The sequence below is a fragment of the Neopelma chrysocephalum genome, unplaced genomic scaffold, assembly GCF_003984885.1.
Source record: "Neopelma chrysocephalum unplaced genomic scaffold, ASM398488v2 Primary Assembly neopelma1_22, whole genome shotgun sequence".
NCBI lineage: Eukaryota > Metazoa > Chordata > Aves > Passeriformes > Pipridae > Neopelma > Neopelma chrysocephalum.
The window spans coordinates 8442958-8465416 of NW_020897689.1; the positions used below are offsets into that span (position 1 = coordinate 8442958).

At 38.0% G+C, this 22459-nt stretch overlaps 1 protein-coding gene across 3 annotated transcripts in view; it reads left to right on the forward strand.

The window, feature by feature from the left end:
- The window catches only part of STAU2 (staufen double-stranded RNA binding protein 2), a 170551-nt gene that overhangs the window by 12819 nt on the left and 135273 nt on the right, over positions 1 to 22459 (forward strand). For all 3 annotated transcript variants that reach the window (XM_027694066.1, XM_027694138.1, XM_027694222.1), the window contains exons 2-5: positions 5678 to 5885; positions 6946 to 7076; positions 11720 to 11879; positions 14222 to 14357. In XM_027694066.1, the coding sequence (XP_027549867.1) occupies positions 5687 to 5885; positions 6946 to 7076; positions 11720 to 11879; positions 14222 to 14357 (626 nt within the window). In that variant the 5' untranslated portion in view covers positions 5678 to 5686. The remainder of the gene's footprint in view (positions 1 to 5677; positions 5886 to 6945; positions 7077 to 11719; positions 11880 to 14221; positions 14358 to 22459) is intronic.

Consider the following 22459-nt stretch of genomic DNA (forward strand, 5'->3'; position numbering starts at 1 on the left):
ATAACACAGTAAAAAGAAATTACAGAAGGCTTAGTACTTCTATAATACTTTTTATATTAATGTCCATGTATGTACAAGTATTTGCTGTAAATGTGAGAAATGGGACACCGGAAATATGTTTTACCTCTAGGCAGATTTTTATGCTTTTGTGTAACTGAATGAGTGAAGTAGTATCAGGAGAATAGAAGAAGAATGGAAAGTTTAATGGAATTTTAAGGATAGAACTAAAACCAAACCTTCCTTACTTATGAAGCTGTTAACTGTTAGGGTTCTGTGACTTGGGACTTTAACAGAAGAATCACATTAACAAGCTTCTAACCAAAGCAGAAGTTAGTCTGAAAAAAACCCTTGAGACGCTCCCCGCTTAGACACTACCCCCAGTCTATTGGATTGCTGTTTCTCAACCTTTCAATATTTTCATAAATGATGTGGATGAAACAGTACACTCACTAAATTTGTCTATGCTATAACGCAGGCTTAGAGGAGAATTGCAAACATTTTGGAACTAGAATATGATCCTGAAAAATTGAAATGATTGTCTTTTTCTTTTTGCTTTTTTGGTTTGGTTTGGTTTGTTTTTTTCTTAATAAGGGAATTCAAGGAAGACAAGAACAAAGTCTTATTAGCTGCAGAACAGTCAGATTCACAGAGAACACAGGCTAGAACTTGCTGCTAGCAGTTCTACAGAAAAGGATCTGGGATCATTAATGTAATAATGTGAAAAATGAGCATTGATTAGAATGTATAAGCAGAACTCTTGGCTATATAAAATACAAGATATGTCAAGTAATTTTTTTTGCTCAGCAGTGGCTGGCCCTCAGTTTTTACCTTTATAAAGCCCTTCACAAGTAAGCAGTACATGTTGTGTGTTACATACTTGTACACAGATTAGATTTGGTGCGCTGGGTTGTATGACAGAGCAGTGTGAAAGTGTGGTGACACCCTACTTCTATGTGCATTTTTACTTTCTGCACAGATGAAGTCCAGTCTTCTGTTTTGACTGTTCTCTATCTGTTGGTTGTTCATAAAACAACTTGTCTTTCTAATATTGCTTTTTCAAGTTTTCCACATTGTAAAAGTTGTTTGGTTTGAAAAGTCAATGTCTATGTTTTCCACCTTCTGTGGTGTTTTATCTACTTTATCTATCCTTGTTTATGCAATTACTGTGACATAGTCTAAGAATCATTTCACCTGAGCATTTAATTCATATTTTATATCATAAGAGCTAAGTGATTAACATTCCAGAAAAATACAATGAATAATAATATTCAGAAAAACTATAACAATTTCTTTATGTTGTGTGATGCTTTTTTACATGATACAAGTGTATTCACAGTTGTAAAAAAATATCCTGCATCTCTGAGTTAGTGTTTGTACTGGGTTTGCATGGCCAGGTTTTGCTAGCAGGGGAGCTAGCAAAATTCTGTGAGAATTTGGCAGAAGTTTCACTTATGTACGGAGGAGCCAGTGCCAGTCGGCTCCAAGGTGGACCTGTTGCTGACAAGACTGAGCCCATCAGTGTAGGTGGTAGCACCTCTGGGATAACAGATTTAAGCAGGGGGAAAAGCTGCTGCACAACAGAAACAGCAGCCAGAGAAAAGAGGAGTGAGAATATGTGAGAGAAACAACTCTGCAGACACCAAGGTCAGTAGGGAAGGAGGGGGAGGAGGTGCTGCAGGCACCAGAGCTGAGATTTCCCTGCAGCCCGTGGTGCAGACCATGGTGAGGCAGCCGTGCCCCTGCAGCCCATGGAGGTCCATGGTAGAACAGAGATGCACCTGCAGCTCATGAAGGACCCCACACTGGAGCAGGTGGATGCCCAAAGGAGGCTGTAGCAGTGTGGAAAGCCCATGCTGGAGCAGGCTCCTGGCAGGACCTGTGTCCCCCTGGAGAGAGAAGCCCACACTGGAGCAGGTTTGCTGGTAGGTCTTGAAACCCTGTGGGAGGCCCATGCACGAACCTGTTCCTGAAGGATGGCACCCTGTGGAAGGGATCCACACTGGAGCAATTCATGAAGAACTGCATCCTGTGGGAAGGACTCGTGTTGAAGAAGTTCATGAAGGACTGTCTCCTGTAAAAGGTACCCCTGGAGCAGGAGAAGAGTATGAGGAGCCTTCCCTTGAGGAGGATGGAGTGTCAGAGAACCTGTGATGAACTGACCGTAACCCCCATTCACCACTCCACCTGGGTTGCTTTTGAGGGAGGAGGCAGAGATTTCAGAAATGAAGTTAAGCCTGGGAGGAAGGGAGGGATGGGGGGAAGATGTTCTTAAGGTTTAGTTTTTATTTCTCATTATCCTACTCTGATTTGAATGATAATAAATTCACTTAATCTCCCCAAGTTGAGCCTGTTTTATTTGTGATGATAACTGGTGAGTGATCTCTCTGTGCCCGTAACTCAACCCACAAGCCTTTCATTATATTTTCTCTCCCCTGTCCAGTTGAGGAGGTGAGTGATAGAGTGCCTTTGGTGGGCACTGGTGTCCAACCAGGGTCAACCCACCACAATGTTGTGTTTCATGGAAGAAAGAATGAGTGGAATATTTGACAGCAATATTTTCACTTCAAAATGTGAGGCAGTTTTGTTTTGTTGTTTTAATATGAGTTTATTTTGATTGGGTCATTTTTAGTGTGGGAGGAAAATTCGCAGCTTGTACATACTTTAATTGGAAAGTTAATACCAACTGACCCTGAGATTAGCTCAGTTGGTTAGTGCATGCTGCTTATAATAACAAGGTTGTTGATTCAATCCCCATATGGACCATTTACTTAAGAGTTGGACTCGATGATCTATGTGGGCTCCTTCCAACTCAGAATATTCTGTGATCTGTGAACTGTTTAATGAAACCTGTGTAGCTGCCTATGTACAAAGTGCTTTCAAAAGCAGAAGTGAAGTAAAATGCAATTCTAGTATATTTGCATCCCTTTTCATGTCTGCTGTAGTATTTCTATCGCAGCTGAGTAGGTTAGACTAAGAGGCAAAACCGTTGCAGCATCTCGTAAGGCACCATAAGCCCTGGAGTGTAGCTTTACAAAAATGACAGCACTTTGACTTGCAGACTTTGGGTAGACGTGTATGTGATTAAGACTTTAAGAAATATCATGCTGTGGTGATTTGGCATGGAAGCTGGCGGCTCAATGAAGACACAAAGCTGGCAGGCGTGGCTGTGCAGTCCCACTTTCTCCAAGAGGTGCAAACGTCTGTAACCACTGCCAAGCATCAAGGGAAGCTCCTCTGGAGATGCCTGGGAGGTAGCAGTTTCCAAGATTTGCATTGGGTTAACCACACGAAGTGAGGTGTAGAGGCTTTTCGAGTTGTATTCGTAGTATAATAAATGAACTATCCCTTTTGTGTATGCCAGATTTTTCAAAAATATCTGCATAGAAGATTTAAAAATATTTTGATTATATAACTGCATTTCATCTCTGACCAGCTTAGTGAAATCTCTCTCTCTCCCAGGTCCTACATTTTATTATGTAGCAGCATATTTTATCATGTACTCTGTGCTTGTGGTTGGAAGACCCCACAGTGTTTTTGCCTCACTGTTTATAAAACAGTACAACACTGGTGTATGTAGATAAGAAAATGTGAAGAGAAGATGGGACATATAGCTTTTGTCCCCTTTTGTCATGACATCAAAGATTAGTTGCTTGATAGTGAGAAAATGACATGACATCGCTATGTCAACTGCATTCCCTCTGTTGACTCTACTAGTGGGATTTTTTAACTGATTACAAGTTTATTGTCTCCATAGCTCATCCACTTAAGAGTTATTCCCTACAGTTATATTATACATTAGTGCCAGGGTGTCTTTGCTTATACAGAATAATTTATTAAATAGTTATGGTTTCTCCTAGGGCTGCTTTAGATATATAAGAAATGCCCAGCACCCAATATCTTATGATTTTATTCTGATTTCACAGTTGAATTTTCTACATACTTTACTGTAGGACAAAGGGTGTCTTTTTTCTCAAACTTTATCTTGTTCATTCTTACTGTTCCTTGATACTATTCTCAAACTGATTTTTCTTTTTTATCCTTAATAGTAAAGTATCCATCCTACAATTTCTCCCTTTAGGACATCAATACTTAGAATATAGTATTTTATTTTGTTATTAGTAAGTTCTGATTTCTTGAAGAATAAACTTTCATAATACTGGAAGCTGAAAGGATAATTCACAACTGGCAGGGCCCAAGACTGGGTGTTCAGTAGTATCTCATACAGAACTATTTGAGTGATGCCTTTCTCATACTCATGTTTATAAGCTAAAGTGCTGCAAATTCTGTGAGTTTCTTAAACTTCAGTTATTGTGATGAAATTTCTTATTATGCTGGTTTCATTTTAAATATGTTTAAAATGTGTGGTCTGATTTTTGCCATCGTTGACTTTGATGTTTACAATTAAGAAACTTTTTCAATCAATTCTAATCTGTGTTAATGTATTTTAAAATCAGAATTAAGCACACAGTATACCAAAAAATTCTGTAGTTATACACCTTCTCAGTCTTTAAGTTAGGCCTTTCTAACAATATTGCTGTATTACATTGCATTTGCTGTGAAGTAACAGTAGGTTTTTTACAGAATGAACTTAGTCCATATTTTTGAACACATAAAGTATTTGAATATATCTCAGCTAACTGCATATGTATTTTTAAAATCTATGGCTATTAATATTTTACTGAAGATAGTTATGCAAAGAGCAAGTGATTGCACCTCAACTTCATTTTTTTTTTACTTTTGCTTTTTCAGAGATTTAAATCAGTTGTCTGTCTTTCCTCAGTAATAAAAATGGCATTCCAGTCTGAACCTTTTCTCCAAAGCACAGGGTCACAGTAATAGGATTTATTATTTTCATTATACTAGTGCAACTGTGCATACTCTCAGTGAGTAGGATGAAGGAGCGCTGCCCTGACCCTGAGTTGTTTATGTGTGTAGACATAACCTGAGAACAGGTATTGGCAATAAGGATACTAATTTGAGAAGATGAAAAGACACAATTAGTACCTGGCATATTCCAGGTAAATGCTTTAGGCATAGGGTTGAAGGCTAGCTTAGGAAGTCCTGACACCTGTGCTAGTAATTTATACACGGATTAAAGTACTCCACCTGTTGACTGAATAAGCAGTTATTTTTGTCAGAACTCGCATCTTTGGTGTTTTTTTTTAATTTCCTTGCATTTTATTCTTATATTTTTTTCTCTCTTCTAGTTTGATAAAAGGCAGAAAAAAATAGTGATTTTCTCTTGTGGCCTTATTTGATATTTTATATGCACTTTACTGGAAAAACAATGCAAAAGATCGCTATGGCAGTTTGTTGCAATGACAACAAACTTCTCTTTTGAAGAAATTGGCAGGGGTAATCTCGTCTGCAGAATGATTATACGGGGTTTTATTCTAGAATAATAATTCTTCCTGCTGTATTTCAGGCAGGGTCACCCCATTGTTAGACAACAGAACCTGGAGCCAGGCTGTATGAGTTCTTCTCCAGTGATGTTCTTTGGCTCTGAGCTCTGTTTCTCTGTGCATCCATTTGGAAGTAATGTTTGCAGAGGCATGACTTTTGTGGACAGTTTTGTGACCCAGATCCAGGAGCAAAAAAGAAGTGTTGCTAGTATCACTACAGTCATTTGACATTCAAAATGCAAAGTGCTCTGCTGATAATAATTTGTTTATTGCAGTGACAGGCAATGGCACAAGTTAAGATGCAGACTACAGCAAACCTGTCTGGACCCACCATGTCCCCTATGGTGCTACCCCTGCCAGTTACAACTACAAATACGCTGAGTCTGCCATCCTCAATGAATGGATCCATTTCGGAATCAGCTGCCAGCTGTAGCAGTCCTACTACCGGCCTTGTGGATCCCACACCTTCTAACAACTCACCAGGTAAGTTGGTCCAGGTATATTTTCTTCAGTGGTCAAATGAATTTTTGATGACTTTTTAATTTAAAAAGATAAATAATTAGGTCCTTAAGAGGATTAAAATAAAAAAAAACCCAAACACCCATAGAAAAATATTTTGGCTAAATAAACTGTTAGTTTTTTTAACTGAGCTCAGACTTACAGTGAAGTGTTGATCAATGATACAAAATCTCAGAAAAGAGCGTGTCTATTTTGTCAAATTCTGAGTGTATCCTTTATAGAGAAGTTTTAGTGGTGTAGGAAGGTCTCCAAGTTTATTTCTCTTCCCCAGAACAGAATGTCTTCTGACTGCTTGGCAGTATTTGGTGTTTCCTTTGTAGCCTAATAAATGCTGCAGTTCCTATGCTGAACTGGGTATAAAATGCAGAAATGTTGTTCTAAAAATCTAAACAAGAAATGACAATGTGTGTTAGGGATAAATACAAATCAATTGAAAAAAATTGCAGAAAGTTAAACGGTCTAAAAAAATCAGAACAAAATCCTTAAAGGGAGAGGAGAAGTGTTCTTTGTGAGTGCTCTGAGACTGACTTCATTTTTGTGAGAAAAGTCTAAAACCCTGAGAAGAAGCAGGCAGAAGCAAGTGGGGGCCACAGAGTTTCATCAACTATATTTGTCTCATAACTCTTACACTATCCACTACTGCTTCAAAGTGTTGAGAAACTATTCTGGAAGAGTAGTTAATTCCAGGAACCAGTATACTGCTGACAGTAAACTTTGGTGATGTAGAAGATGTAGAATATGGATAATTTCCCCTACACTGTCATCTGTCATTGGGACATTTTGGAAATAAATAGTTGTTGGGGTTTTTTAATTGCATGTATTCAAAATTTTTATTGTAAAATCATAATCAGATTCTCATATGATTAATATATAAATGGTATTTAAACATTATATTTAGCATATGTACAAAAATTGTATTTTAGCCAAAGTATTTTCTTTTCTAAGCATGCTGCTTTTGCAAAGCTTTGCGAAGTTGTGAAGAATACATTTCTCCACAAAAACTTTACAGACTCTTTATTTACAGCTCCTCTCCAAGATAACATGGCAAACCCCAAAGAGAAAACTCCAATGTGTCTGGTAAATGAGTTAGCCCGTTTCAATAGAATTCAACCCCAGTATAAGCTTCTGAATGAAAGAGGGCCTGCTCATGCCAAGGTAAGGTCACAGTTCCAGGTGGTGAGCCATACCTTAAATGCTGAACAGATAATGTCATGGTTTGGACAAGTGTGCTTGTCAAACCCAGCTACATTTCTAGTGTAAGGGGTTTCTTTACGGTTCTTTTTTTTTGTTTTGTTTTGTTTTTACACTTCCAGGATGTATGCCTGTATTTCTGTTTAAGTCCTGTAGATAATTTTGTACCTTACTTTGACTTCCATCTTTGAATTTCTATTTGTTGGTGTTTATAAAGACCTTGTGAAAGTCTTTTCAGGGTATCACCACCCTTTCTTAATCTTTATGGAGCATTTACTTTTTGGGCTGGATGAATCTTGCTCCCCAGTCAGCATGCCTTTGGTAACTAGCTACTAGAAACAAACTACCACTTGTTTCATGGTAGTGCAGATGATGACAAAGGTAGTTTGTGACATGCTTACTGACACAATTCTGTGTCTATAAAGTTGTTACTCTGTCTTTGGATCTTGCATTATAGAGCACAAACTTTATTATTATGCAGCTTTAAGACATATGGTGATATTAAGACTCCTAATATGGTTATAGTATTAAAGTTTCTGGTGAACTGACAGCTAATTCTGGTCAGTTCTCATATCAATTTGGATATCCAACTTACTAAGTACAAATTAGGTTGCTTTCAGATGATAAGGAACACAGAGGAATATTCTCATGACATAAAATTTTCTAATATAATTTTGAATTTCCTCCCTGGGTAGGAGCAAACTGGGGAAGGAGAAAAAATCCTGAAAAACTCCAAGAAAGACGCTGGCATAATTAATAACTGCTATGTACCTAGTATTTCTAGAGTGGCAAAATTGCATAAGACAGTGGGGTCACGCTGCAGATTAGTAACAGTTTCAGCTCATCATGGGCTAGCTCTCTGCCATTGCCCCTTGTTTCTGAGTTGCATATTGCGTTGTCAGCGAGTGCAGAGTTGATGCAAATCACTGACCTGGTCTGGCTGGCATTCCCGAATCTGTTATGCCGGTGGAAATGATGTCAGCAGGTGTGAGGCCACTGAGAATCAGAAAGCTTTTAGGATCCTGCATTGTAAATATAAATTTAAGTGCTCTTTCTCTTCCTGGAGACGTTTGGCACCACAGGGTACTCTGGTTGGTTGGTTTTAGGTTGTGGCACGTTAAATCTGTCGGGCTTTCTGTAATTTTTTGCTATTGTGTTGTATATTTATTTTTTGTGAAATAAGAAGTGCTTTGGTTGTACCAAAAGGTGTGGTTTTGGCTGTTTACATTTCTCAGCAGTAAAGAAATTTAAGTTATATTACATTCATGTTATACTTAAAATTTTATGAGGACAAGAAATAGTTCACATGTGAGGCGGGAGGCCTCTTCTCCCAGGCAACTGGCGACAGGACAAGAGGACAGCTTCAAGCTGTGCCAGGGGAGGTTCAAGTTGGACATAATGAAGAATTTTTTTCACTGAGAGAGTGGTTAAGCATTGGAATGGGCTGCCCAGGGAAGTGGTGGAATCACCATCCCCGTAAGTTTTCAAGAAACAACTGGACACGGCACTTAGTGCTATGGTTTAGTTGGTATGATAGTGTTTAGTCGAAGAGTGGAGTTGATGATCTAAGAGGTCTTTTCCAACTTTAATGATTTTATATTTGTTACCACTTTTAGAGGAACTAATATAATTGAAATTACTTGAGTCTGCATTAGCTGCATTTTTGAAAGCCAGATTTTCAATGGATTTCTTAATTTTTCAGTTTTTCAGTTTACCTCATTATTTTTAGTTGCACTCATAGTGGTCAAAAAAATGCAGATATATGCTCTGTAGACTCAGAAGAATATTGTCTGATTTTGATCTCTGCAGCAAGAGACAAAAGAACAAAGGTGATTATAAGATTATGCAGACTTTGACCTATGAAAAGCAGAAAATTTAGTATGACTATTAGCAGCTTAATATAGTGTCTTGCTAGTATATGATGATATACCTGACTGAATATGTGAAACAGAACTGAATTGGTCCTGGAAAGCATGACCTGGAGGATGTAATGCTGCTGCTGCTCTTTGCCATTTAAGGAGCTTCTCACATTGTTTTCCTCCTACACAAACTCTGTTCCTGTCCACTAGTGGTTTTCACGATTTTCTGAGACGCTCTACAAGACAGCTGTCTGTGTTCTGACCACAAATGCTAGTAAATTTTTATATCCTTTTTTCTAGTTGTCTCTGGAAAGTAAGTTTTGACAATTGGTGTGAAATGGGAAACTAGAAACAGTGGAGTTGGGAGAGAAGTAGTGTGTACTGACAGTGCAATTAGGGTTTCTAGGAGTCTGCCCTCCAGGTGGATTCTTCATCATAAGAAAAATCAGAGAGTCTTTTTTAGCATAAATGTTTTTGAGTATGTTAGTCAGATTAGTCATGTCTTCTGTCCTTCTATGTCAGTGTTATTTCAGGACACAAATTTAAAAGAAAGAGTGGCAAAAGAAAGTGGATGGTGGTACAGAGAAGAGGGGAAGGGGTAAGGGATGTAGCACTTCAAAAGGCTGGAAAAGAGGAGAGACAGTTTTACATAGAAGAAGTGAGGAGGAAAGAATTGCCAGAGCTAAGAGAGATTGACCTTGCAGACACAGCAGAGTGAAAACAAGCACAAGCATGGTGGCCTTTGTATTTCTGCTTTCTAGACATCAGGTAAATTAGGTTTGGTGTAAGGAATAGAAAATTCCTCAGAAAACTGGTGAGAAATGTCTCTCAATTAATAGCAGAAGTGTTAGCTCTGGTCTTACAGGATTTGAGTGTTTCATTGGCTGCTCCAGAGTTTGGGTTTAGGCAGTTTTATTCCTATAATTAAAGGATGAAACCTACTACTATATGTGGGTTTTTGCAGGAGTTTTTTTGACAGATGGTCTAAGTGAGAAGGTTAGAGTTGACTGCAGAAGTTTATTGAGCAAGCCCTTTATTATCTTGAATTCCTGTTTTTTGCTCTAAGTGCTAAGAGGAGAGTTATAGGTAGATAAGTAGCCACTATTAATCGTATTTTCATTTAAATTTGAGATTATTCTACTCGTATAAAAATACTACACTGATACTTTCTTGAAAAATATAAAATATATAAACTTCAGATCCAGAAATCAAGTTTCAGTTCTTTTAGTAATAAGGATATATGTTTGTAGGTAGTTTATATAATTATGGGTATTTAGCTCTAATACCCAGTTTAGCTTTCAGGTGGGGGTAGGATTTGGCAGATTGCAAAATTAAGAGACTATTTTTCTCTTTCTCCTTGTCTGTGAGGAAATTGTCATGACTGCCGTGGAAAAAAGGACATGGCAGTAGGAACTGTGGTACGGGGACTGGCACTTTGCTTCTGAAAATTACAGTAGCCAAAACTCAAGCCTGTAGTTAAGACACAAATATGTGTTTATAGCATTCAGTTTGAATGCACCATGTGCATGTGCACAGGGCTAAGGTGGAAGGCACATACATACTTGTGTTCAAATGCTTGTTTATAAGTACATGCTAAATGAAAATATATGCAATATAAATATATATTTAAAGGCTGCTCACCGTGTCCATCTCTAAGTACCTGGTCCTGGATCTAGCAAGTTTAAATAATTTAAAAAATCATAGAGCTGTCAAAATGAAAATTTTACTCTATATATTGCTCATACTAATATGTGGATTTTTTTATGTTGCCTCAAGTAAGTTGGTCTGTTTTCTGAGATGGGTGTATCTTAGTTTACTGTGTTTATCTGACTATTAAGTCCTGTCTTATATCTAGGGAATTTATATGGCAAATATATTGAGTTCTTAGCCTTTCTCCTCTTGTTCTTAGATGTTCAAATTTAGACAAAACATGTATGTATAATACAGAAGACAAATTCTATTTAATATCTTAAATATGCATTGAGTTTTATCTGCACAATTTGCACAGCATAGATACTGTTTGAAATAATCCTCTACCCCAGATTTTGAAATAAATGGTTTTTTATCTGTTAGTCTATATCTAAACTCTCGATGTTTCCAGTTCCTGTCCTCACTCTTGATTTTACTTTAAGAACTGCAGTTGCATTAAAAAAGATAATATTTATTTTCTTTGTTACTCTATTTTTTTGAATGTATTTGAGTTGTGACTCTTGCCCTAACAATATGCATTATTTTTAGAAATCAGGTTGTGTGAGAAATTCTTTCACTGTGTCACACTATTTGGCCCAAATTTTCTGCTACCTTGGGGAGTGTGCAGTCATTTATACCCATTCATAATTATTACAAAATTACTTTTTTTTTCCTCAGTGGCACGTTTAGTACCTATTTTCTACAGGTAAAGTGACAAAACACCTTCAAATGTATGAAAAAATGTGCTCTAAGCTGACCTGTATATAGTCTTCCAAGAGCAGAGGATGAGTTTGCAGTTATTATTACTTGGTTTAAATATTATTTTGTTCTTTGATAGCTGACATTAACGTTACGCTATTTAGCTTTGTAATTTGAAAGGCCAAATGTTGCCCACTGATAAGGTCTCACTGATCTTTGGAAGAATCAAATGCATTATCTGGGAGTTGAATCCAATGAAAAGAGAGCATGGTTTCTCTTCAACCCTGGAAGTTTTTATACAGATTGACCTAATCCACATTGATAATCTTGCCAGTGTTTACCTGTTCTTTGTCTTTGAAGATGTTCACAGTGCAACTGACTCTTGGAGAACAGACATGGGAAGCTGAAGGAAGCAGTATTAAAAAGGCCCAACATTCTGCAGCTAGCAAAGCATTGAATGAAACTACCCTTCCCAAACCAACGCCTAGACCACCCAAAAATAATGTAAACAATAATCCAGGTATGACAATTTCCTCTGTGTGTTAAATCTTGTTAAAGTATTGGGATATTATACCATTAATAAGTGATTTTAACCATTTATTTAACTTTGGAAGATGAGAATCAACTTTGCCATCTTAGAGGTATGATAGGATTATGCAGAATTTCTAGTGAGTTTTCATAGGAGAATTTTTAATGTACATGCCTAAAATAGTTGAGCTGTAGGGGAGTATATTATTTAGATAATGCTCAGATGTATATGAAGTGTTTGTATATGATCAACAGTAAACAGAAAACCAGCCTGAATTGGCTGTTATTACCATAGTAAAACATATTTCCCAAGGAGTTATTTTAGCTAATTTTCCAATAAAATTGGAAATTTTATCCAGTCCAATCCTGTAAAGTTGCATCTGTGGTGTAAACAAAAGGCTGGGATTTGGCATGAGAATGTTGACAGGTATTTTCCTGCATTGTGAGTTTTCCGTCATAGCAACCTGTTCTTTCAAAAAGCTCATAGACAGCATTAGAAACTGTTTCAATAATAGAAAGAATGTATACTGGTTGAGTTGTTACCTGTGAGTTGCCTTCAATGCATATAAAACCTTTCGAGGTACACATCTCATCTACGTGCTCAGTATCTGTTCTGTCTTGTTTGATAAAATAAATCAAAAATATTAATAACTTTATTTCAGACTAATATAAAAGAAAGCAAATGGTGAGGGGAAAAACGTCATATTTCCTTTTTTGTTTGTTTGTTTTTTACACTCCATTCCCCTCTGCTTTTTCCTCTACTCCCTTCTTCCGTTTTTATTTCCCTCTGCCCTTCCCCCCATTTTAAAAACAATTTTCTTCAAGCACTTTCTTAAAGTTGAGTAATTTTGCAGTTAATCTTCTCCATGATGGAAAAAAAAGTAGGAGTAAGTTTCCTTTAGAACTTGTGAGTATTATCCTGAGTATTAGCTATGAAGGATTGTTTTAGAATGGTGTGATAGTATTCTCTTGCTCCTTTGGAGATTAGTCCACTGTTTCTTCAGGCCCAAGACACTGGTTTAGGCCTGTGTCCTTCACAGTCACTGTGACTTCAGCTGTTTAGAAAGCAGGAGGCTCAGACCTCTATGAAAAGTGATCCTGAGTTTGAATCTTGACATTGCAGAGTATCACTCATCTTCTAGAGTTTTTTTGGCTTTGAGCATATTCTTAAAGGGAAAATCTGATGATAAGAGAAACAGGCTTTAAGAGAATTCATTAAAAAATTGTGTCATTTAGCACCGTAGTTTTGCTCCAAGAAAGGTGCATTGTATATGCACAGCTATCTTCTCATCAGAATGACATTTTGCATTTTATTATGAAGTTGAATTCATAGTAATTTCTTGCTTTGGAAATTATAAGAATTGTTGTTGATAGAAGTTTTTGAATAAGTATTGCATAAACATTTTCATCATTTGGCATATGGCAGACTGGAAAATTAATGGCAAATCAATGGAAAATCAATGGCAGACTGGAAAATTAGTCACAGGTGCTTTAAGGGTAGATTTATTTGAATCCCTTATGAAAATATTTTCAGAAATATTAACTCCTTTTTGTTGGAATGCACGTTTAGCTCATTTAGGATTTTTTTACAACAGTGCAAGTGGGGATTACTGTAGCTGAACTTCGTATTAAAAAAAAAAGATAAAAGTAGTAGAAGTAGAGTGTAGCTTGTTATTTGATATTTTTGAAATGATGCAGTGGGCTAGTACTGGCTGCCTTCTATTTTTGTATTCTGTCACCAGTAGATGACTGTAGTTGCACTGATTTCCAGTAGCTGTGTTTCAGTCTGTTAGATGATTCCTATTAGATTTTTAGTTTTTAGATGTAGTTTTTAGTTTTCAAGTCTTGCAAATAACACATTTTTTCTAACTTGTAAGATTCCTGAGTGACTGCATTTTACATTGTGCTTGTTTCAATGACTCTTTGCCCTATTTGTGGTTTTATTTAATGATATTCAACAGAAAGAGACATTATCCTTTTATCTTTATAATTCTTTCAGAAAGTGTCATAATGTATTATAAGTACTTTGGAAAAGTGAATAACCAGCTTGGTTATTACACTGACTTTCTCATTCATATGTGAAGATTAATCCACCTGAACTGCATAGAGAATGCACTGAGATGTCTAATTGTTCTTTTTTGTTGCTTGTGATCGAGTTGGGATCTATGTTCCCATCTTTTAGAGAAATTGAAATGTCTTTTTTGTTACTTCTTTTTAATTTAAGAGTAAAAAAGTATAATGTAGCTATCGTGTTGCAGATTATCTCAGTCCTGATCATGTGTTTTTCAATATTTCTGGTTTAAGTGCCTTACTTAAATTGTTTGGTTTTTGCAGGCAGTATAACTCCAACTGTGGAGCTGAATGGTCTGGCAATGAAAAGAGGAGAGCCTGCCATCTACAGGCCATTAGATCCAAAGCCAATTCCCAATTACAGAGCAAATTATAATTTCCGGGGCATGTACAATCAGAGGTTTGTACTTTTTCTATTATTTGCCTTTTTTTTTTTAGTCTTATCATAATGTTCTAAATATTCATGAACTTTCTAGGTTATTTCAGAGTGAAAATAAATTAAGATTTTGCTGAGGAGGGTCTCTGCAGTCTTATTTAGAAACATACATAATCACCTCCTAAAAGAAGATGGGTGCCCTAAGTTCGTCACAAGGAATAAAGACATGTAAAGCCCAGTGCTTTTATTTGTTTAATGTGCATACTGGAGTTACATTCTACAGCCATGACAGTGAGAAGACAGAGCATTTTGCTTTCCTTTGCAGTGGTGTCATGCAATTAGAATTTGTATCATTAAAAATGAAGCACTCTTTTCTTACAAATTGGATATAAAATTGGAAGAGCTGCATTTTGAAAATTGGCTTGAAACTGTTCTCAGGTTTCTGGTTTTTTTGACTGCTCTTCTTGATCTCATTTCCTTCATCCTCACTGTTTGATTAGGAAAAATCCTCTATTTCACAGTTTAGAAACATATAATCAGAGCTATGTTAATTTGCATCTGAAGAACTTCTTTCTCTGAGATAGGTTTTTTTGCCATTTTTCCTTACTTATCCACAGAAGAACTATATTAGATGAGGTGTTTTGGAGCTCCAAAAGTGAGACCAAGAATGATCTGTAAAATAAGAGAAAGCAAAACAATACAAATCAGAACGTTCTAATCACGTTTAATCTGTGAAGAATGGTGCCTTTCTTATAAAGCTTTGCTTAATGGATTTCCTGTTCATTTTTATGCATCTCATAATTATCAAAAAGAATGAGGTTATAAACTCTAGCTTGGTTTGGTTCAAAATTACTCTTTTATTGGAAATTGAATCTACAGCAATCTTTAAAAATTAAGGAGTTTAAAATTAAAAAGCAGCATTTCAGATTTGGCTAAGGAAAATATTTCATTTCAGTTGACTTAATTCTATTTTGCTTTTCCCCAGATTTTTAAATCATGATAACTTGGTAAGTGTAGGGTTTTAACATTTCATTCTGGGTTGTTTTGTTTGTTGTTGTTGTTTTTTTTTCTTTTTTTTTTGGTTGTTGGTTTTTTTTTTGTTTAGTTAGTTAGTTGTGGGTTTTTTTATAGCAGCAATACCTAGAACTGTATTATTCTGGAATATATAATAACCAGGAAGAATAATATAACCTGGAAGAAAACCCTTTCATTACTCTACAGAACACTGCCTGATAATTGTATCACTTGTGTTATATTTCTAATCACTGCTGACCTGAGTCTCTGCTTACATATGTCATGGTTTAAAAAGCTAATTATGGTTCTTGAAATGAGTTTTGTTAATATTTAGAAATCATTTATGTGAATTGCTTTTATAGTGGGACTAGTTTGACTAACAGATATAAATGCTAGACTGGAAAAAATGCAAGCTAGTTAAAGGCATAAAATGGAGAATTCTGGAATTTGAACTTAGTTATGGAAAGATATTTGTGGAAGTAGAGCCTCAAAACACTCAGCAGTTACTAACTCTTAATATTTTATTTCTTTTCATAGAAAATGATTAGTACATCTGTTTCAGTCTATAAGTTTGCTTCTTTGTAAACTTTCTTTCATGAGAGGCATGTTTCCGTGTTAGAGTAAAATGATACATGAGCTTTATTTTTCTGATTGCATTAGGTAGCCAAGGGCCTTTGATTTTTCTGATCACGAAAAAAACCAGGCTCGATGGGACAGAAGGCCAGAATCTCTGTTAGCCTGCTTCATTGTGCTTATTTGAGTGCAGTTGCCCATTCAGGATGGCTAATAATACTGTGTCTAGTAAATTGATACATAACAAAAACTAAGTAGTAAATAATGGGATATACCTGTCTATCTGCATAAACGCGTGCCCCCTGTGCATGCACCTGCTCACACACAAGTACCAGAGTAAAGAGGAAACAGAAGAATGATGCCCTGTAGTGATGTTTGGGAACTCCTGTGCTGGAAATAATTGTTCTGCGTCTTGTTTTGGATTGGGAGGTTCTTGGCCATTATGATCACAGTTATAAAGGCACTTAAATACTGTAAGGCATCATTTAAGATGACATTTATTAGAGCTGCCAGTGTAAGAAGAGAACAGTGCAGATAATCTTCCAGCCCTTCAGACACTGAGAGCCCTGAGTGGTGTGGATCGAGCAGGACTGTGTCCCACGTGCAGCATGCCATGCAGAGCTCAGCCACAGCAGAGATTCTTCCCTTCCTGGTCATTTGGACTCTTACAGGATTTTCTTACAAGGAGACAACCCTGTCAGGAATAGTCAGGAACGATGGTCACGTGAGAAGTTCCCGCTGTGCTGTTAGATAAAGGCAAGACCATGCAGGTGGTACTGAGGGGGAGCTGCCCAGAGGCCCATGTCTTGCCACAAGTCTGTCCTGTGGCTGAGGGGTTTGTGCTGCACAGCCCCATCCTGTCCCGTGAGCCGTGCTGGGCATGGGCCTTGCCAACTCAACACAGCCCACGCGGCTCATCGTGGGTCACTGTCTCTGCCATGGGCAGGATCCTGCACCTCTTCCAGTCAGGATTGCTGTGCACCTACTCACCCTCACCAGAGGGAAGTCTGGAGGCAGATTCTGGATCTGTGACAATAGTGAGTGAAGTTCCAAATAGGAAGCACATGCTGTAGCACTGTATTATGTTCATGTGGTATAACATGCTATATTTATTTTCTTCTATTGCCATGTTGTATTTAACATTAGTTTGCAGATTTTTGGAAGTTGGGTAGTAGAATAGAAGTCTTGTTGGAATCCCCAAGTAAATGCAGACTGTGTAGACTGTTGAACACAAGATTTGAAAATTAATGTAGGTAGTATGCTCTAAGAAGTATTTTTCATTTTCGTCAGTTTCTGACTGTAGATTATTTTCTGTTATTAAAACAGATACAAAACATGTTAAGTAAGTTAGAAGCTTAGTCTGTTATAATTTGTCTGAATTCCTTTTACTGATATCTGTTTAAAAAAATGTGCTTTTCAAATAGGTGAAGATACACATTAAGACTAGGAGATTGCATTAGGGAAACTTCTGTTCTGGCAAGATGAGTAGCTTGAGGGAAAAATAAAAAGTATTAAGTTCATTCCAGGGCATATGTTTAGACCAGTTAAACCTAGTGTTTCAAGTGGCACAAAAGATCCTTTTCAGTATCTCATGGAAATGTGATCTGAGAACTGCTATTTGTATGCAAAATTGACAGCTAGATTCCATGTCAGGCTAAGATGATTTATGTTGAAGTGGCAGTGATTCCTCCTCCTCCCTAGCCTTTGTGTCCTTGCATATTTCCTGGGTCCAGTACTGGAAGTTGAGCTACTTGGAAATGAATCGCTTTTCTGGGGGGAGAGGAAAGGAAAAGTTACTTCTAGACTTACAACTGTACTTAGATACCTTCTCACCTAGTCACACAAGAGCTTGTGCCCTCACCAGAGAGGGGACATATCTGTTTGGAGGTTAAGAGCAGCTTAGGTTGATCTAAGCATGTGAAGTACTACACTCTCACATGCAGTGGAGCATATTTATATGGACAGTGTGTTGTACAGAGGATGTTAAAACAGGTTTACATACAAACGTGCAAAGATCCATTTCCAAGATCTGCAGCTGATGGCGTAAATTTATACTGAAGGTGAAAATTACATTCAGAGAAAAAAGGAAACCAAACAAGTAAGAGGGGAAAAAAGGAAAAGGAGGAAAGTTTGCCAGTGACCAGCTTGGAAAGCAAGTGGTAAAATGTCCCAAATGAGCATCTTTCTCTAGGTCTCTAGGTGTTCCTTCCAATGCAGCAAGTGTTCCCCCTAACACCTTCCCATAGTAGTTCTGTGGTTTTCATCAGGACATGCTCAAACTACCTCTTGCTTACAATGCTGATAGTGCTGCATGAGGGCAGGTGTTGAATGTTAGCTGCTTATAGAGCTTTGTGCATGTGTGTTATTGGGCACTGTAATGTACATCAAAAGCTACTGCTAAGGGATAGGAAGAGGGCAGAGAAGGGCTGCAGTACAGTATAGATACAGTGCTGTTGACATACTGGTGTTTGCAGTAAAAGGGCCTTGAGAATAACAGCATGGGGAGAACGGCAAGGGAAAAGTGCAGCTAGGGAAATTCTGGAAAAAAGTGCCCAGGCAGCTTAGGTGAAGTGTTACAGAACTGCAAGTGGAAGGCAGGCAACAGAATTGCAAATACAAAACTCAGCAAGCAGAAAGACGCTTCAGACTGTGTGTTACACCACGGTAAGGTGTTAGCCTTGTGAGTCTCTTCCTGTGCTCAGTTAGGAAGTGCAGGGTGAGTCAACTCCCTTCTTAGGGGTGGCTAAGTAGATAAAATACAGTCCATCTAGGAACTGAAGGAGGTGTGGATGTTTTAACCTGACTCTTCACTCGAGCTACTGAATGCAGTGTTTGCTAGCTTGTTAACTGCATTGGGTCATTGCCATTACACTGCATCTTGTCGCAGGCTGATAAAGTCTGTGTGATGCTGAGCTGAATCATGTGAACTTACCAGCTTAGGTCCCTGGTAGTTTTGGTATCTGTATGCTGCAGTTCATTTCACTGTGTAGATAAGAACTTCAAATTTTTATCATCTCACTCTGATGAGACAGCTTGGGAGTCCTGTCTGGATTTTCTTTATTGAAGTAAATTCCATGCAACCTTGGTAAGAGGAAGTTTGATGGCCTCTGATAAGGCAGAAATTTAAAAAAAGCTGTCAACCCTGAATCCAGCCATGTTAGACAACTTCTTATTTAACAAAGGTTTCTATATTCCTAGAAGAGATTATAATAGAGGAAAACACTGCTTAGGTACTTAAAATTTACCAGTTATATAATACTGATTTAAAGCCTCACAGGTTGGAGTTTCAAGCAGTTTTGCAACAAAGGTACATAAAGACCTTTCAGTTCAAACACTGTATGTTACAGGAAAGCTAAAAATGGTGAATGTTGCATTTTGCATGGCTTCTTTTATCTAAGAGCTTTACAGCTCTTAGACTCTGGGGAGGGAGGTGCTGATGCTTTCAGGGACGGTTTGCTAGCTGATTTAGTTTGCGTGTTTGTCAGCACACCATTTGGCACGATTCAGTAGAACTGGCACGCTACTTGAAGAGGCCAGGCTTTGAAACGGCGGGTCAGGTTTGAGAAATATTGGCAGAGCTGAGGACAAAACATGTGCATACTCTCGTATCTGTAGCCAATGCTAGAACCTGTACTCCCTTGTATCTCTGTCTTAAACACAGTTGGCTTAAACCATGTAAAAGAAAAATTAAAAACATGGCTGTTTAAATTAGAGCAATTAAACAATAAAATAAGGTATTGATTCCAACTACAGGGTCATCCAGCTTGCCTTGTTACCATTGAATGCTGGTTTGTTTTATTTTAAGTTATTTTTTCCTTTGGTTAGAATTGAAGAGAGTAATTCCTGAAGTTTAATTGTCCTGCAGTATTTTCAATTACAGAATGTCTGTAAGTGACAAAACAAATTATATCTTACAGACTTACCTAAATTAAGTCAAGGAATAAAGCCACTACAAACTGAAAAGTAGCTTTTGATGTTTTAGTATGGAAAGTAGTGTTAAAGAGATCATAAAACTCAACCCTTATGTTTTGGGAAAATTCGGAAGTTATTTTCTTATTGTATAAAATTCCTTAAAATGTGTCTTACCAGAATCTAGAGAGCTTGAAAAACCTTTATTAAAAAAAAAAAGCTTTCAAAATTAAAAACAGTTGTGAAATATAGGAACAAAGGAAATACAAAACAATGAGAAGCTAAAGAACGGAAATAAAGTAATTAAAGCAGTTTCTTGCTTGGTTTTGAGGAATTTGGATGGTGTGATAGTTCTGCAAGTATGTCACGGAAAGTGATGGTGTCCGTAGGATAAACTACAGCTTCTGTGCACTTGGACAGTTTCTGCTGCACTGAGCATTCATCTTAGTCTTGTCTACGGTTGTTTCTCCCTGTATATGTGTTGTACGCTACAGGTTAAGGAGAAGACTGTGCCCTTTCTCCTTAGTGCTTTGGGGAGAGTGCATAGACTGTTCCTCCTTTTCTTTCTCTTCACAGCCCTGTCATTTCTGGCACATTTTATTTTGATGTTAATGAATGATCTTTGCAAGTCCAAACTCAGAACCAAAAAGCAGCAGCATATTCTTGTCTCTTCTGGAGCCACCTATGCTGGCCAGTAAACACAGGGCATCACCCTACCTGGGCATGTAGTTCCTACCTACTGGGTAGGCAGCTCATCTGCTGGGTACTCAGTTGCTGCTTAAACTTAGTTGCTCCTGGAATTATCAGCCCTGTGGACCAGTGCCTGAATACTGAACAATCTCTTTAAGAATGAGGGATAGTAAAAGAAAGTTTGAGGGCTGGTCTTTGGCCAAATATATCTGCAACTGCTAGCTTCCTGGTGGACCAACATGTTATCCAATCTAATGATCAAAGGGAGAATAGGCTGTGTGATTATTCGATAAATTACTGAAATTGTCAGATCATATTAATAAAAGATTGTATGGTGAAAGAATGGAATAAAATGTAAAAATTGTTTCTTCTATGAATACTGAGTTAAAGATTTAATATGCGCATTAAAGGGAAAAAGATTTGAGGAAAGTATTACTTGACGTGAGTGCATAGCAATGCGCTCTAAATCCTCACCCAACTTCATTTGTTTCACAAAAGTTACATAGTCCTATGAGGGGCTGTGGTGGTTTGAAACTCCCAAGGATCCAATTTTTAAGGTCAAGCCCCCCTCCCACAGCCTGCCCCTGTGAGAGGGTTTAGTGATGGTATGGACTTGATATCTTTTTCACTTCATGTGGAGAGTTTTCAGACAAAACACAACCATTCGTTATTGGGGGAAGGGAAAAATATTTACAAAGGTTTATTTACTCACACCTATATATATATATATATATTTACATTGAATTAAATTCCTCTTTTCCTTCAATAAAAGTCCAAGAAGGAAAGAGAAAAGTCTTTCTGTCACTGCACAGGCCACAGTTCCTTCGTTTCAGTTTTTTGTGGCACTGGTTAGTGTCCTTCATTTTCCTAAGGCAGCAGATTTAAGTATGGCAGTCAGGATTTTGGTTCTTACTTTGTGGAAATTCCAACCCCGAGCCCGAGCCTTCGGGGGATTTCCTTGTAGATCTTCACTCCTCTTGGGGTAGAACATTGAAGGCAGCTTTCAGTTCAGTCTTACCAAAGCTCTTTTGCTCTGTCTCAGCTCGCTAGCACGATAGAAGCAACAGCAGCAGCAGCAGAGGGCACGGGCACCTCCTCCGCACTCTGTCCTGGCTCAGCTCTCTCAGGACGACTCCGGGCTTCTCGGGTCCTTTCTCTCTCTCTAGCTGCTGCTGCATTTTGGGACTCCCTAGAGGTTTGGAAGTCTACCCCTCCTCTTCAACAGGTCTCTGAGTTTTGGGAAATTAATACAGTCTTACCCCAAAACAGCTCTGTTGAGTTTTCCTCTGTTTCGTTGCCAGCTTTCCCTCCTGCAGGAACATCTCTGCGTCTTTCAGCCGGCTTCATGTTATCTTGTTGCTCCTGGCTATCTTTGTGGCTTTCAGCCATCGCTGTCTCTGTTCAGGACTGCTCCGCTGCCGCTTTCAATGTTTTCTGCTGCTGATGACAGTAAGGAAATTCTCCCACCTCTTGATTACAGGACCTGGTCCAGCTTTGACACTACACCGGGTCTCTCGTAGCCTCAGCTGGGGCTGGGGCTCTTGGCCCCCAGAGGGGCTCACTGGCCCCCTGCTTCCTCATGGTTCAGATCATGGCTACCAACTTACTAAAAAAAACTTCACCACCTTCTCTTCCGTTGCTGTGGGTATGTAATTTCCGCAGGGCGCATATGAACCTTTGATTGGTCTAGTATTATCAGTGGGGCAAACCATTACTGCCCCAGAGAAAAGGTTTTTCAAACCACCACAGGGGCAAAAAAGCAAAATCTACCCAAAGAACAGCTGTAGAAGCCAAATTTTGAAGTGAGTGAGTTGCACTGCAGGAGACAATGTAAAAATCTGTTGAGACTGTCATCTCCAAAAGTGCACCTGCAGTTAAACTACCCAGTTATCTAATTTACAGGAAGAGAATGAAGTCTGAAATTTTTCTGACCTTTAGAT